Below are 15,570 nucleotides of genomic sequence, written 5' to 3' on the forward strand. Positions count from 1 at the left end.
AGGACCCAATAAAGGACCAAAGCTGCAATAAGAACTTATTTTAATGAAATAAAGTCAATCTTGTTGAACTGTAGACAAACTTCCTCAGTTAACTGGTGCCATCTCTGTCCACTTGTCTTAATGCCGCTGTGTTTGGATGCAGAAGTGTCCATGGGGAAGTAGGATGTGATAGAACGTCCTGGTCTGTGTTAGGATTCAAACAACAGATATTCAGGGACTCTAACACTCTGAGCTAATCATTGGCTCTGAGGCCTCAGTCTGAGGACACCTGTTATCCAGTGTCTCTTTCTCATTGTCTTCTTTGGCCCCATGTACCAGTGTCAGCTCTCGTGCTGATTGCTGGACTTTCACCTTGAACACGTCACACTTCTCAGGTAACAGGCCTTTGTTGAAGAGCACAGACGTCAGATAGGAGAACAACACGATGGCAGCAATGGCAGACAGCATGGAGATGGTCTTAACTGGAGCGTGCTGGACATAAACTCCGTCCTCAAGAACACATCCTGGGAAGTGGAGGACAACTGGCAGCCCGAGTGAGGGGAGTCCACTGAGAACTCTGAGCACCAATCCCACCACACAGCCCATAACAGCTCCGTAACCATTGGAGATATTGATGAAGAGGACGCAGACCAGTTGAGGGAAGATTATGATGTAGGCCACTTCATCACTTAGAATCCAGAAGAGTAAGACACTGTTTTCCTGGCTGGTTAGTGATGTACCAACCAAACCCACAACCATCACAGCAACTCGGATCACCCACTGAATCTCTCTGTCTGATGCCTGGAGGAGAAGTAGAGAGGAGGAGGTGAAGAGGTTTGAGAAACTAACTGTTATCTTATAATTCAATGTTCTCACCTGTGGCCTCAGGATGTTCTTGTATATGTTGGAGGTGAAGACAGAAGCAGCAGAAATCAAACCAGAATCAGCAGATGACATCACAGCAGCAGCAACACATCCTGTTCCGATTATGGAGATGAAGGACGGGGTGAGGTGCTGTAATGTGATGGGCAAGACTTGAGCTGCTTCCCCACGTTCATATGGAAATGGAGAACCATAAGACGTCAGGTTCCAATCTGAGGAGCAGACCAAAGAAAATTCACACAAAAATAAAACACTACAGTGGACACGGTATAAAGTGATCAAGGATAAAGTAATCAATCGTCCAAATCGACAACAGAATCGCTCCTCCTCAAAGGCTGGTTAAATAACGTGGTTATAGTGATCAAGTAGTCTGCTTACAGGGATCACATGGGGTGTTGGTACCGGGTATTTGTGAACTACAGTTCAGCCCACATGTGTAGTCAAAGCCTTGAGCACATGTTCTTTGTTCTGGAGACAAACAAGAGCTTCCAGAACTCAGTCTCCCAGGGTTCCTCAACGTCACACAGAGGTGTGAAGTCTGACCGGAGACAGAAGTTTCAACCACTATTGGTCCCTCTGGTCCCCATGACCCATAAGGTCACCAGGCCAATATAAGCCCAGTTCTCCCTTCCTTCTTCCTCTATCTACTCAACCCTCTGAGAGGAGAAGTGTGGCTGTCCAGCTCACTTGCTCTCTTCAACTCATCCTTTCGACTCAACTCTTCGAGAGGAGGTCACCTCTCTTTCTGCTCAACTTCAATGGAGGAGGTGCAGCTCTCCACTCACCGAGCGAGGGAATCTTCCTCCTAATCCAAGCTCTACCAACCTTCAAGCAGGTCTGACTGGAGCAGACTGCTAAAACCTTCCAAAAGGCAGCGACGCGAGGTCCAGCCTAAGAACCAGCTCAAGAGTTGCATCGCACAGCAGAACCACAACAACAGGAGCCACAAACCAGCAAGACGACTTCACTGGACTTCCAACAGCACATCAACCTTTTTCCCTTCTCATGGACGGGTAACACAACTGGGCTTGATAATTATACTAGGCTGAGCACAGACTGTTCATTTGATTCCGTGTGATGTTTATAAGTTTGATTTTTGTTGCTGTGATATTTTGGTTATAAGTTATTTGAAAGATAATGTTAGTTATGCTCTTCACAGTCTTTCTTTGCATGCAACAAGCTACTTTCTCTAACCTGGCCACAATGGTCAACTCCTATTGGGCAGTCTGGACCCATGACCTGTGAGGTCGCAGGGCCTATATAAGACCAAGATCTCCCTCTCTACACAGTCTCTCTCTTTCCATCAACCCTCCAAGGACAGCCGGCGGCCAGCCTCTCTTCCTCCATCGCCGAGGGAGAAGCCGGGCTGCTCCAGCTCAAATCTTCTCTTCCCAGCCAACCAGAGGAGGTCAGAGGTGCAGCTTCCAACTCATCTCTTCAAGAAAATCTCCACGCATCTCAAGCTTTTCCAAACTCCTAGCAGCGACTCGATGTCCTGCAGTTTAGATTCAACAAGCAACGGAGCCTCACAGCTCGACAGAACCGCGAATGTAGAACCTGACGACCACACAAAGCCAGGAGACGTCACAGAACTGCAAACTGCACAGCAACTCTGTCCCTTTCTAAGGACTGGTAACATACTGGGCTTAATAATTATAATAGGCTAAGCAAGACTGTTAATTCAATTCAGTGTGATGTCTATGAGTTTGATATGTGTGTGTGATATTTTGGGTTATAAGTTATTTGAAAGTAAGGTTAGTTTGTAATATTCTTTGCATTTCAGTCTACCCCTTTTGTCTTATTAAGCATCTACACAGACACACGCATAAGTGAAATTTGCCAACCTCTACACTGTCAAGAACTCCATAACCTTCACTGTTCATTATATAATCTTTAATAGTAAATATTGAGATTTCTAATTGAACTCGATCTAAATGAGACTGATCTAAATCAATAAATTCGCTATCTTTACTTTTCTGTGAAGGGTGGTGCCCCGAGGTAACTTTAAACAACTAAAGTTATGATTTAATATTAATATTTTAAATATTAATGTTTTATTTTTTATTTTGATAACCAAATTTATTGAAAGCCTAAATGCACACCATTCTATGGTGTCACTTTTTAAGCATTGTTGCACAACACATTAGTGTGTAGAAGTTGTCAGTACCTGTAGATGCAGCAGCTGCCCCAAGCAGTACTGGAGGTATTCCAAGCACAAGTATGAGGAAAGCAGCGACTAAGCAGGAGAGCTTAGCTGTGGCTAATGAAGAAGCTGCCAACGTCCTCTGGTGTAAACACTGATATCCCAGACTTCCCAGTGTCTTGAAAATTAAACAGAATTAAAATATGAGTCAAGTGTCTTTATCTTGAGGATTTCTCTCAACACTAGTGAAGTACATTTGACATCAGCCACAGTTTTGCTCCATCTTACAAACATCAAGAATTCATCCATCATGATCCAGGTCTTCTCCAGTCCTGGTGCACCAATCCAGGGAGCGTGTAAGGTGTTGTTCATCAGTGTCTTGCTGATGTCCAAGCAGTTAGGGTTCATCAAGACAAAGGGAACACACAGCCACTGCAGAGACAAATACAAATGTGAGTAATGGACAAGGACTCCAGCACTTTATGAAACCTTAAAGAACAGCAACTCACCAAGCTAATGAATATAAGAACAAGCTGAATAATATCAGTGTAGGCCACAGAGTAGAGACCTCCCAGCAGAGTGTAGATGATGGCAACTGCAGCTGAGATCCAGATACACAGAGTGTAGGGCAAATCCAGGACCACACTCATGGTGCCTCCTGTTAAACACCTTGGATCAGTGGAGTTCTACTTATATACAGACTGTACAAGTATCACTGACTCATATTCCTTCACATACATTTATTTTAAACTGACATTTAAACACACACACATATATATGAGGAGAGGTTAAAGTGCTTCTGTATATTCTTACTTACCTAAACAAATCAGTATTAATGCTTGACACATCACATCAATAGAAATTGAGACCAGGCTCAGTCCAGCTGTCAGAACTTGTCCATACTTGATGTGGAAAGGGTCCATCATTGTGACACACTTCATTTCTCTCAGTGGTTTAGCAAACACCAGGCCACCTTGATTTAATGAGGGGAAAAACAGAAACTCATGATAATACCAAGAAATCACAAACATATGGATTCAACTTAAGGTGAATTGATGAAGTAAAATTGCCAACTTCAACTTACACAGAATAAAAGATAAGCTGTATGCAGTTAACATGGTGGCTGCCCAGGTTAGTCCCATTGACGGAGTGTACACCATCTCAGCTGTGCCCACAATTAAGCCTCCTCCAACCCATGTAGCTGCAGGATGGATCAACACACAGCAGATATTTGGACAAAGACTAAATGTGAGATCATTATTCAGTGTTATTGATCAATAGGACCAGTAGGACTTCACCCAACCAAGACTGTTGTTAGTCAAATCTAATTTGGCGGTTTATTATTCATAATAAACAACAATTCATGATGTTTTCTTGTAAAGGTCAGGCTTTTATAATTTGCCAGATCTTTCTGCCTCCATGCTGCGACAGACAGTTTCCATCCTGTTGTCTTCAGCTGAGCTGGCCTCACCTGTCATGGTGAAGATCCCCACCACCCAGTCGATGCTCCGGTTTCCCAGTAACGTCATCTCCATCTCGTTGGCTCCACTTTTCTTCTGTTCCCTCTTGGACTTGAAAGAAGCCCAGATGCCGGTCCCAAGGACCAACAGGTAGAAGAGCCCCATCAATATCACTCCTGGGATGTTCACTGCCATGATGAAGAATGTTGACTGTCTTACACACCAGCGTGTTTTCACCTGAGTGACTGTTGAGAGGAACTGGGAAACAACAGACCCACTTTCGTAAAATCAGGTTTTGAAAAAGAGTCATGTAGACGAGTGTAGCTTCTCTTACAGTGGCTACGATTTACTTCCTCACTCTCGGCTCGTAAAACTAATTATGGGCCTCAAGAGACTTTTGCCAAAATGAATATCTTCTTTGGTAAAGAATGGGCGTGGCTACAGGGCAACTTGTCCCACAGGTCTGAACATGAGGCAGACGAACTTTGATTATAAGTTCATCAGTCATGGCAACTCATCAGTATGTGTGTGTGTTTGTGTGTTTGTGTGTGTGTGTGTGTTATTTTGTCTCCTCCCATCAGAAAAATTCCTAAAAGGTTTCTTAATACATTTTAACTGAATAACTCTCACTTCTATTACACAAGATAACGTGGCCTCGATTCCCAGATGTAAAAAGCCAACAGAATAAAAACACAACATGCCTCCATACAGCTCCTGTGGTGTCATCCAAGTATCCAGAAGCCCTGACATTCATATTGCACTCGAAACAGCCTCATTACATTTCATTGATCTGACGCTTTCATCCAAAGCGACTCACAATAAGTGAATCAACCACGAGGGAACAAACCCAGAACAACAAGAACCAAGTGACTACTTAGCCTCAAAAAAGCCAAACTATAAAGTGCTACATGTAAGTGCAACTCAACAAAACTTAACTTTTTTATTTGTGAATGAAAATTGTTGAATCCAAGTTGTGTCACTGCTCCTCTGTGCAGTCAGTGCTTTGGAATTGCAATGAAGTGACATCATGACATACTCATGTGTCTAATGCAAGTGTGTTTAGTGTTTTGCAAAAAGTGTGAGTCTGACATTGTGCTGATAGTGGTGCAGATCTGGGCCCATGTTATGCTCTTTGAGTGTAAGATTTTGATAATTGTGTAATACTTTTGATTTTAGTGTTTATGCCTTTGAAAACAACTGTAACCATATTTTTTCCTCATGTGTTTCACCTGTGGTCTATTATCTCTGCCTCCTCTGTGTGTAGAGTCTTTGTGTTTCTCGTTGTCAGATTGACTTTTACATTTAGGTTTATTCAGTCGTCCTGCTCCTGTGTTTCCTGTTGTCTATACTTTTGGTTTGTATAACCTGAGTTCTTTTGCCATCCTTCTACGTGTGAGCCAGTTTTTATGTATATATAGTATTTTGGGCAATGTCTTTGTGGAACCACACGGCCTCCTTCTCTGCCTACATGTGTGGACAAAACTTGAAACCACATGGCCGCATGTGCTGGAGCGAACTCAGTCTCCCAAGATGCCACAGGTTCCATTGTTCTGAGACAGGCAAGGAACTCAGTCTCCCAGGGGGCAACAGGTTCCTTCTGTTCTGGACATCTTCACACATAGGTGTTAAAAGCCACAACAGTCAACTCCAATTGGTCAATCTGGCCCCATTACCTGAGCCTATTTAAGAGCAGGCCTCCTCCAAATTCTCTCTCTTTCTCCAATCCCTCTGAGGGCGACAGCAGGCGACCAGCCGTCTCTCCTGCATCTCCGAGGGAGGGGGGTCCAGGCTGCTCCAGCTCAAATCTTCTCTTCCCAACAACCGGAGGTCAGAGGTCTAGCTTCCAGCTCACCTTCTCAAGGAAACCTCCTCGCCCTTCAAGCTCTACAAACTCCTAGCAGCGACTCGGTGTCCTGCAGGTAAGGACTTCAAATAAGCAACGGGGCGCCACAGCTCAACAGAACCGCGAAAGCAGAAACCGCACGAACCAGAAGACTTCACACAACCGGCAGGACTACTGCTAACTGAACTACAGCAACTTTCTCCCTTTCCAAGGACTGGTAACATACTGGGCTTACTTATTATACCAGACTAAGCAAGACTGTTTATTTGATTCTGTGTCGTGTTAATAAGTTTGATATGTGCTGTGTTATTGTGGTTACAAGTAAAATGAAAGTTAAATGTTACTAACGCCCGTCACAGGATCTCTCTGACCCTTTCAGTCTCTGTTTAAAATCCACGAAGGCACGCATATCTCCTCAACTCATTAGCTCAGACCCCCGCTAAATGTTGTAAAACCACTTTTGAAGAAAGGGGCCATCTTAAAGCCCCACAGGAACACACACACACACACACACACTAACATACACATCTTTGTTAGTTACTACATTTTGTTAGTAATTTGTGTTTTTATACTTTCTTATGCTCATAATAAATGTTTCCTTTTAAAAATGTTCCTTCATTGATGTTGTATAAGTGAATTTTGCCAACCTCTACACTGTCAAGAAATCTATAAACCTTCACTGGTCATTATATAATCTTTAATAGTAAATATTTAGATTTCTAATTGAACTAGATCTAAATGAGACTGATCTTAATCAATAAATTGGCTATTTCTTCCCTTCTGTGAAGGGTGGTGCCCCTAGAGAACTTTAAACAAACTAAAGTTATGATTTCATATTAATATTTTAAATATTTATATTTTATATTTTATTTTGATAACCAATTTTATTGAATGCTCAATGGTACACCATCTTATGGTATCACTCCTAACCATTATTGCACAACAAGTATTTATATAAACATATATATATCCACTACTTGCTGTATATCTTGTTTGTCTGTATTTGGATCCAGCTCAATAACTTTCTAAGTACAACTATAGTCAGGTGGTCATTTAATGAGCTTGAGACTTCTTGCTTTTCCCTCCCTTATGCTACTTGTTGATATGAGTCTTATTCTGGGTCAGAGAGGACAACACATAATGTAGCTGTAATCAAATGGAAGAGCTTGTTTCAGAATTTGAAGCCAGTTAAGTCAAGTTTTGTTGTCCCGTCTTTTCTAAATGAACCAGCTGCAATGATTCAGTGATCATTTAATCAACTTTATTAAAAGATTATGGTGAAGTGGTTGAAATGAAAGTGTGTAAATACAAAAGATTTGAAGTGCCCTGAAGCATCACAGATTAAAATGCCAGCAATATGAAGAAGTAATTTTCGACCATTACAATATCTGATTTTGTATCTCACCATCACACTTTACATCATAAGAGACACACAACATGGTGAGATCACAATCTTTGTAGTTCAGTAGATCTCGCTGTCATTTGTTCCAGTTTGAACAAAGAACCCAAGAAAGGACCAAAGCTGCAATATGAACTTATTTTAATGAAAGAAAGTCAATCTAGTTGAACTGTAGACAAATGTCCTCAGTTAACTGGCGCCATCTCTGTCCACTTGTCTTAATGCCCCTGTGTTTGGATGCAGAAGTGTCCATGGGGAAGTAGGATGTGATAGAACGTCCTGGTCTGTGTTAGGATTCAAACAACAGATATTCAGGGACTCTAACACTCTGAGCTAATCATTGGCTCTGAGGCCTCAGTCTGAGGACACCTGTTATCCAGTGTCTCTTTCTCATTGTCTTCTTTGGCCCCATGTACTAGTGTCAGCTCTCGTGCTGATTGCTGGACTTTCACCTTGAACACGTCACACTTCTCAGGTAACAGGCCTTTGTTGAAGAGCACAGACGTCAGATAGGAGAACAACACAATGGCAGCAATGGCAGACAGCATGGAGATGGTCTTAACTGGAGCGTGCTGGACATAAACTCCGTCCTCAAGAACACATCCTGGGAAGTGGAGGACAACTGGCAGCCCGAGTGAGGGGAGTCCACTGAGAACTCTGAGCACCAATCCCACCACACAGCCCATAACAGCTCCGTAACCATTGGAGATATTGATGAAGAGGACGCAGACCAGTTGAGGGAAGATTATGATGTAGGCCACTTCAGCACTTAGAATCCAGAAGAGTAAGACACTGTTTTCCTGGCTGGTTAGTGATGTACCAACCAAACCCACAACCATCACAGCAACTCGGATCACCCACTGAATCTCTCTGTCTGATGCCTGGAGGAGAAGTAGAGAGGAGGAGGTGAAGAGGTTTGAGATATTTACTATTATCTTATAATTCAATGTTCTCACCTTCGGCCTCAGGATGTTCTTGTATATGTTGGAGGTGAAGACAGAAGCAGCAGAAATCAAACCAGAATCAGCAGATGACATCACAGCAGCAGCAACACATCCTGTTCCGATTATGGAGATGAAGGACGGGGTGAGGTGCTGTAATGTGATGGGCAGGACTTGAGCTGCTTCCCCACGTTCATATGGAAATGGAGAACCATAAGACGTCAGGTTCCAATCTGAGGAGCAGACCAAAGAAAATTCACACAAAAATAAAACACTACAGTGGACACGGTATAAAGTGATCAAGGATAAAGTAATCAATCGTCCAAATCGACAACAGAATCGCTCCTCCTCAAAGGCTGGTTAAATAACGTGGTTATAGTGATCAAGTAGTCTGCTTACAGGGATCACATGGGATGTTGGTACCGGGTATTTGTGAACTACAGTTCAGCCCACATGTGTAGTCAAAGCCTTGAGCACATGTTCTTTGTTCTGGAGACAAACAAGAGCTTCCAGAACTCAGTCTCCCAGGGTTCCTCAACGTCACACAGAGGTGTGAAGTCTGACCGGAGACAGAAGTTTCAACCACTATTGGTCCCTCTGGTCCCCATGACCCATAAGGTCACCAGGCCAATATAAGCCCAGTTCTCCCTTCCTTCTTCCTCTATCTACTCAACCCTCTGAGAGGAGAAGTGTGGCTGTCCAGCTCACTTGCTCTCTTCAACTCATCCTTTTGACTCAACTCTTCGAGAGGAGGTCACCTCTCTTTCTGCTCAACTTCAATGGAGGAGGTGCAGCTCTCCACTCACCGAGCGAGGGAATCTTCCTCCTAATCCAAGCTCTACCAACCTTCAAGCAGGTCTGACTGGAGCAGACTGCTAAAACCTTCCAAAAGGCAGCGACGCGAGGTCCAGCCTAAGAACCAGCTCAAGAGCTGCATCGCACAGCAGAACCACAACAACCGGAGCCACAAACCAGCAAGACGACTTCACTGGACTTCCAACCGCACATCAACCTTTTTCCCTTCTCATGGACGGGTAACACAACTGGGCTTGATAATTATACTAGGCTGAGCAAAGACTGGTCATTTGATTCCGTGTGATGTTTATAAGTTTGATTTTTGTTGCTGTGATATTTTGGTTATAAGTTATTTGAAAGATAATGTTAGTTATGCTCTTCACAGTCTTTCTTTGCATGCAACAAGCTACTTTCTCTAACCTGGCCACAATGGTCAACTCCTATTGGGCAGTCTGGACCCATGACCTGTGAGGTCGCAGGGCCTATATAAGACCAAGATCTCCCTCTCTACACAGTCTCTCTCTTTCCATCAACCCTCCAAGGACAGCCGGCGGCCAGCCTCTCTTCCTCCATCGCCGAGGGAGAAGCCGGGCTGCTCCAGCTCAAATCTTCTCTTCCCAGCCAACCAGAGGAGGTCAGAGGTGCAGCTTCCAACTCATCTCTTCAAGGAAATCTCCACGCATCTCAAGCTTTTCCAAACTCCTAGCAGCGACTCGATGTCCTGCAGTTTAGATTCAACAAGCAACGGAGCCTCACAGCTCGACAGAACCGCGAATGTAGAACCTGACGACCACACAAAGCCAGGAGACGTCACAGAACTGCAAACTGCACAGCAACTCTGTCCCTTTCTAAGGACTGGTAACATACTGGGCTTAATAATTATAATAGGCTAAGCAAGACTGTTAATTCAATTCAGTGTGATGTCTATGAGTTTGATATGTGTGTGTGATATTTTGGGTTATAAGTTATTTGAAAGTAAGGTTAGTTTGTAATATTCTTTGCATTTCAGTCTACCCCTTTTGTCTTATTAAGCATCTACACAGACACACGCATAAGTGAAATTTGCCAACCTCTACACTGTCAAGAACTCCATAACCTTCACTGTTCATTATATAATCTTTAATAGTAAATATTGAGATTTCTAATTGAACTCGATCTAAATGAGACTGATCTAAATCCATAAATTCGCTATCTTTACCTTTCTGTGAAGGGTGGTGCCCCGAGGTAACTTTAAACAACTAAAGTTATGATTTAATATTAATATTTTAAATATTAATGTTTTATTTTTTATTTTGATAACTAAATTTATTGAAAGCCTAAAGGCACACCATTCTATGGTGTCACTTTTTAAGCATTGTTGCACAACACATTAGTGTGTAGAAGTTGTCAGTACCTGTAGATGCAGCAGCTGCCCCAAGCAGTACTGGAGGTATTCCAAGCACAAGTATGAGGAAAGCAGCGACTAAGCACGAGAGCTTAGCTGTGGCTAATGAAGAAGCTGCCAACGTCCTCTGGTGTAAACACTGAAATCCCAGACTTCCCAGTGTCTTGAAAATTAAACAGAATTAAAATATGAGTCAAGTGTCTTTATCTTGAGGATTTCTCTCAACACTAGTGAAGTACATTTGACATCAGCCACAGTTATGCTCCATCTTACAAACATCAAGAATTCATCCATCATGATCCAGGTCTTCTCCAGTCCTGGTGCACCAATCCAGGGAGCGTGTAAGGTGTTGTTCATCAGTGTCTTGCTGATGTCCAAGCAGTTAGGGTTCATCAAGACAAAGGGAACACACAGCCACTGCAGAGACAAATACAAATGTGAGTAATGGACAAGGACTCCAGCACTTTATGAAACCTTAAAGAACAGCAACTCACCAAGCTAATGAATATAAGAACAAGCTGAATAATATCAGTGTAGGCCACAGAGTAGAGACCTCCCAGCAGAGTGTAGATGATGACAACTGCAGCAGAGATCCAGATACACAGAGTGTAGGGCAAATCCAGGACCACACTCATGGTGCCTCCTGTTAAACACCTTGGATCAGTGGAGTTCTACTTATATACAGACTGTACAAGTATCACTGACTCATATTCCTTCACATACATTTATTTTAAACTGACATTTAAACACACACATATATGAGGAGAGGTTAAAGTGCTTCTGTATATTCTTACTTACCTAAACAAATCAGTATTAATGCTTGACACATCACATCAATAGAAATTGAGGCCAGGCTCAGTCCAGCTGTCAGAACTTGTCCATACTTGATGTGGAAAGGGTCCATCATTGTGACACACTTCATTTCTCTCAGTGGTTTAGCAAACACCAGGCCACCTTGATTTAATGAGGGGAAAAACAGAAACTCATGATAAAATCAAGAAATCACAATAATAATTATTCAACTTACGGTGAATTGATGAAGTAAAATTGCCAACTTCAACTTACATAGAATAAAAGATAAGCTGTATGCAGTTAACATGGTGGCTGCCCAGGTTAGTCCCATTGACGGAGTGTACACCATCTCAGCTGTGCCAACAATGAAGCCTCCTCCAACCCATGTAGCTGCAGGATGGATCAACACACAGCAGATATTTGGACAAAGACTAAATGTGAGATCATAATTCAGTGTTATTGATCAATAGGACCAGTAGGACTTCACCCAACCAAGACTGTTGTTGTCTAATCTGATTTGGCGGTTTATTATTCATAATAAACAACAATTCATGATGTTTTCTTGTAAAGGTCAGGCTTTTATAATTTGCCAGATCTTTCTGCCTCCATGCTGCGACAGACAGTTTCCATCCTGTTGTCTTCAGCTGAGCTGTCCTCACCTGTCATGGTGAAGATCCCCACCACCCAGTTGATGCTCCGGTTTCCCAGTAACGTCATCTCCATCTCGTTGGCTCCACTTTTCTTCTGTTCCCTCTTGGACTTGAAAGAAGCCCAGATGCCGGTCCCAAGGACCAACAGGTAGAAGAGCCCCATCAATATCACTCCTGGGATGTTCACTGCCATGATGAAGAATGTTGACTGTCTTACACACCAGCGTGTTTTCACCTGAGTGACTGATGAGAGGAACTGGGAAACAACAGACCCACTTTCGTAAAAACCAGTTTGGAAAAAGAGTCATGTAGACGAGTGTAGCTTCTCTTACAGTGGCTACGATTTACTTCCTCACTCTCGGCTCGTAAAACTAATTATGGGCCTCAAGAGACTTTTGGCAAAATAAATATCTTCTTAGGTAAAGAATGCGCGTGGCTACAGGGCAACTTGTCCCACAGGTCTGATGGCAGACGAACTTTGATTATAAGTTAATCTGTCATGGCAACTCATCAGTGTGTGTGTGTGTGTGTGTGTTTGAGAGAGTGTGTTAGTTTGTCTCCTCCCATCAGAAAAATTCCTAAAAGGTTTCTTAATGCATTTTTACTGAATAACTCTCACTTCTATTACACGAGATAATGTGGCCTCGATTCCCAGATGTAAAAAGCCAACAGAATAAAAACAGAACATGCCTCCATACAGCTCCTGTGGTGTCATCCAAGTATCCAGAAGCCCTGACATTCATATTGCACTCGAAACGGCGTCATTACATTTCATTGATCTGACGCTTTCATCCAAAGCGACTCACAATAAGTGCATCAACCACGAGGGAACAAACCCAGAACAACAAGAACCAAGTGACTACTTAGCTTCAAAAAAGCCAAACTACAAAGTGCTACATGTAAGTGCAACTCAACAAAACTTAACTTTTTTATTTGTGAACAAAGAATTGTTGAATCCAAGTTGTGTCACTGCTCCTCCCCCCTAGCTTCTCTCGCCCTTCCCTTGTCTCTCTTCCCTCTGCAGGTGGGACTCGACGGAGGCTCCACCAGGGAAGACTCGCCACCGCACCTGCAGCTCCTCTGCTGCTCATCAACAGGACTTCTACCCTGGTCCTGCTCCCACACATCGCCAGTTCCTCCTCGACGCTGCACTGGTAGTTTCTCGTTCTCAGCTGCTCTGAATTGTTTATTTAGAGTTGTGTGTTTCCCCATCCTATTGGATCCTGTACTCACCGTGTGATTCCCCTGTCGATCCTCCTGCCTTCCCTCCTCGCTGACGACCTCGCCGAGCTATCAGCAACCACGTCTCACATCCAGTCTCTTGTTGAATAGACGCCCTTGAACTCTCCCTTTGACTTGTTCTGGTTGTTCTGGTTGTTCTGGTTGTTCTGGCTCTGCGCTGGGGTTCTCAAACATACCAGAGGAGCATAATTAAACTATTGAGTTACATTTTTTCTTGATTGCTTAAGCACGAACAGGGCCCTGTTTTTCAAAACACTACACACAATTAGCAGTACACCTAAGAACCTTTGTAAAATGAAACACTTTTGTAAAACTATACACTAATTTATCAAAACCAGATTTTGTAAGCATATGAAACACATACCTTTCATATGACATAATGCGGTTTGAGCCAGTTACACACTGCTGCTGCTTACCTCAAACACTTTTTGCAATTCCACTTCTCAGTGATCAGAGTACTGTAAATGATGTACATAGAGAAAGTGCAAATACACAATAAATTCACCAAACACTACACAAGACCAATTCTGCAGACTGATGGAAATATATTTGATTTCTCTCCATATTCCCAAATCAGTCAACATGTCAACATGGAGAATCACAACAAAACATGTCCCAGTTTTCATGCTACTACAGTCATGTGCATATAACTGTAAGCTCAGCAAATATCAGACCAACAGAAGATTCTGTTTCCAGTTCAGGTCACAATGACAGATTTCCCTGTAGATCTGCTGAGATCTGAACTCTGAGTCCAGCTCCCTCAGCCTCAATCCCTGGTTCACGACAGGGTCAACTAGTGCTGCACAAAATTCATCTGATAAATCTGGTCCTCTTCCTCTTTGAGCATGTTCTCCTCCTGCTTCAGGTCTTCCTCTTCCTCTTCCTCTTCCTCTTCCTCTTCCTCTTCCTCCTCCTTCTCCTCCTCCTCCTCCTCCTCCTCCTCCTCCTCCTCCTCCTCCTCCTCCTCCTCCTCCTCCTCTGTGGATTCCCCCTCTCACCCTCACTCTTCTTCTTCTTCTGACTCCTTCCATTTTGGTTGAAGTCAGGTGAACTCAACTGCTGCATTTGTAAAGTGCTTAAACCTGATTGTTGTGTCTACAATGAAGCAGTCATGTGTTTGTGCACCTGATGGCTGTTGAACCAATTAGCTCATGGGGGGGGGGGGGGGGGGTCATTTGACAGTCAGTGCTTTGGAATTACAAGGAAGTGACATCATGACATACTCATGTGTCTAATGCAAGTGTGTTTAGTGTTTTGCAAAAAGTGTGAGTCTGACATTGTGCTGATAGTGGTGCAGATCTGGGCCCATGTTATGCTCCTTGAGTGTAAGGTTTTGATAATTGTGTAATACTTTTGATTTTAGTGTTTATGCCTTTGAAAAAAAACTGTAACCATATTTTTTCCTCATGTGTTTCACCTGTGGTCTATTATCTCTGCCTCCTCTGTGTGTAGAGTCTTTGTGTTTCTCGTTGTCAGGTTGACTTAAATGTTTGGGTTTATTCAGTCGTCCTGTTCCTGTGTTTCCTGTTGTCTATACCTTAGGTTTTTATAACCGGAGTTCTTTTGCCATCCTTCTACGTGTGAGCCAGTTTTTATGTATATATAGTATGTTGGGCAATGTCTTTGTGGAACCACACGGCCTCCTTCTCAGCCTACATGTGTGGACAAAACTTGAAACCACATGACCGCATGTGCTGGAGCGAACTCAGTCTCCCAGGGGGCAACAGGTTCCTTCTGTTCTGGACATCTTCACACGTAGGTGTTAAAAGCCACAAAAGTCAATTCCAATTGGTCAATCTGGCCCCATGACCTGGGGGTCACTGGGCCTTTATAAGGACAGGCCTCCTCCAAATATTTCTCTCTTTCTCCAATCCCTCTGAGGGCGGAAGGCTGGTCCAGAACTCTTTCCCTCTAACCACCGAGGACAGCAGGCGACCAGCCGTCTCTCCTGCATCTCCGAGGGAGGGGGGTCCAGGCTGCTCCAACTCAAATCTTCTCTTCCCAACAACCGGAGGTCAGAGGTCTAGCTTCCAGCTCACCTTCTCAAGGAAACCTCCTCG

General features: G+C 43.3%; 2 protein-coding genes across 2 annotated transcripts; both read right to left on the reverse strand.

The window, feature by feature from the left end:
• Positions 1 to 203: 203 nt before the first annotated feature.
• On the reverse strand, positions 204 to 4,659 carry LOC133020948 (high-affinity choline transporter 1-like). Its single transcript, XM_061087722.1, has 8 exons — positions 4,476 to 4,659; positions 4,089 to 4,205; positions 3,822 to 3,977; positions 3,514 to 3,662; positions 3,293 to 3,436; positions 3,029 to 3,182; positions 856 to 1,073; positions 204 to 780 (listed from the first exon to the last, which is right to left on the reverse strand). The coding sequence occupies exons 1-8, from the start codon at positions 4,657 to 4,659 to the stop codon at positions 220 to 222; spliced, it is 1,683 nt and encodes a 560-aa protein (XP_060943705.1). The 3' UTR covers positions 204 to 219.
• A 3,367-nt stretch (positions 4,660 to 8,026) lies between these two features.
• On the reverse strand, positions 8,027 to 12,461 carry LOC133020364 (high-affinity choline transporter 1-like). The gene is made up of 8 exons (XM_061086889.1): positions 12,278 to 12,461; positions 11,892 to 12,008; positions 11,625 to 11,780; positions 11,321 to 11,469; positions 11,100 to 11,243; positions 10,836 to 10,989; positions 8,663 to 8,880; positions 8,027 to 8,587 (listed from the first exon to the last, which is right to left on the reverse strand). The coding sequence occupies exons 1-8, from the start codon at positions 12,459 to 12,461 to the stop codon at positions 8,027 to 8,029; spliced, it is 1,683 nt and encodes a 560-aa protein (XP_060942872.1).
• Positions 12,462 to 15,570: the final 3,109 nt, after the last annotated feature.

This window comes from Limanda limanda, chromosome 15 (assembly GCF_963576545.1).
Source record: "Limanda limanda chromosome 15, fLimLim1.1, whole genome shotgun sequence".
NCBI lineage: Eukaryota > Metazoa > Chordata > Actinopteri > Pleuronectiformes > Pleuronectidae > Limanda > Limanda limanda.

What these genes read in the sequence shown, in the direction of transcription:
- LOC133020948 (XM_061087722.1), bottom strand. Translation starts at nt 4,659, where the DNA reads ATGGCAGTGAACATCCCAGGAGTGATATTGATGGGGCTCTTCTACCTG. An exon ending in GGCAGCTGCTGCATCTACAG is followed by an intron (nt 1,074 to 3,028) that starts GTACTGACAACT and finishes TCTGCTCCTCAG; the next exon opens with ATTGGAACCTGACGTCTTAT. An exon ending in AGAACATCCTGAGGCCACAG is followed by an intron (nt 781 to 855) that starts GTGAGAACATTG and finishes CTTCTCCTCCAG; the next exon opens with GCATCAGACAGAGAGATTCA.
- LOC133020364 (XM_061086889.1), bottom strand. Translation starts at nt 12,461, where the DNA reads ATGGCAGTGAACATCCCAGGAGTGATATTGATGGGGCTCTTCTACCTG. An exon ending in ATTAATACTGATTTGTTTAG is followed by an intron (nt 11,470 to 11,624) that starts GTAAGTAAGAAT and finishes GGTGTTTAACAG; the next exon opens with GAGGCACCATGAGTGTGGTC. An exon ending in TTCTTATATTCATTAGCTTG is followed by an intron (nt 11,244 to 11,320) that starts GTGAGTTGCTGT and finishes TTGTCTCTGCAG; the next exon opens with TGGCTGTGTGTTCCCTTTGT.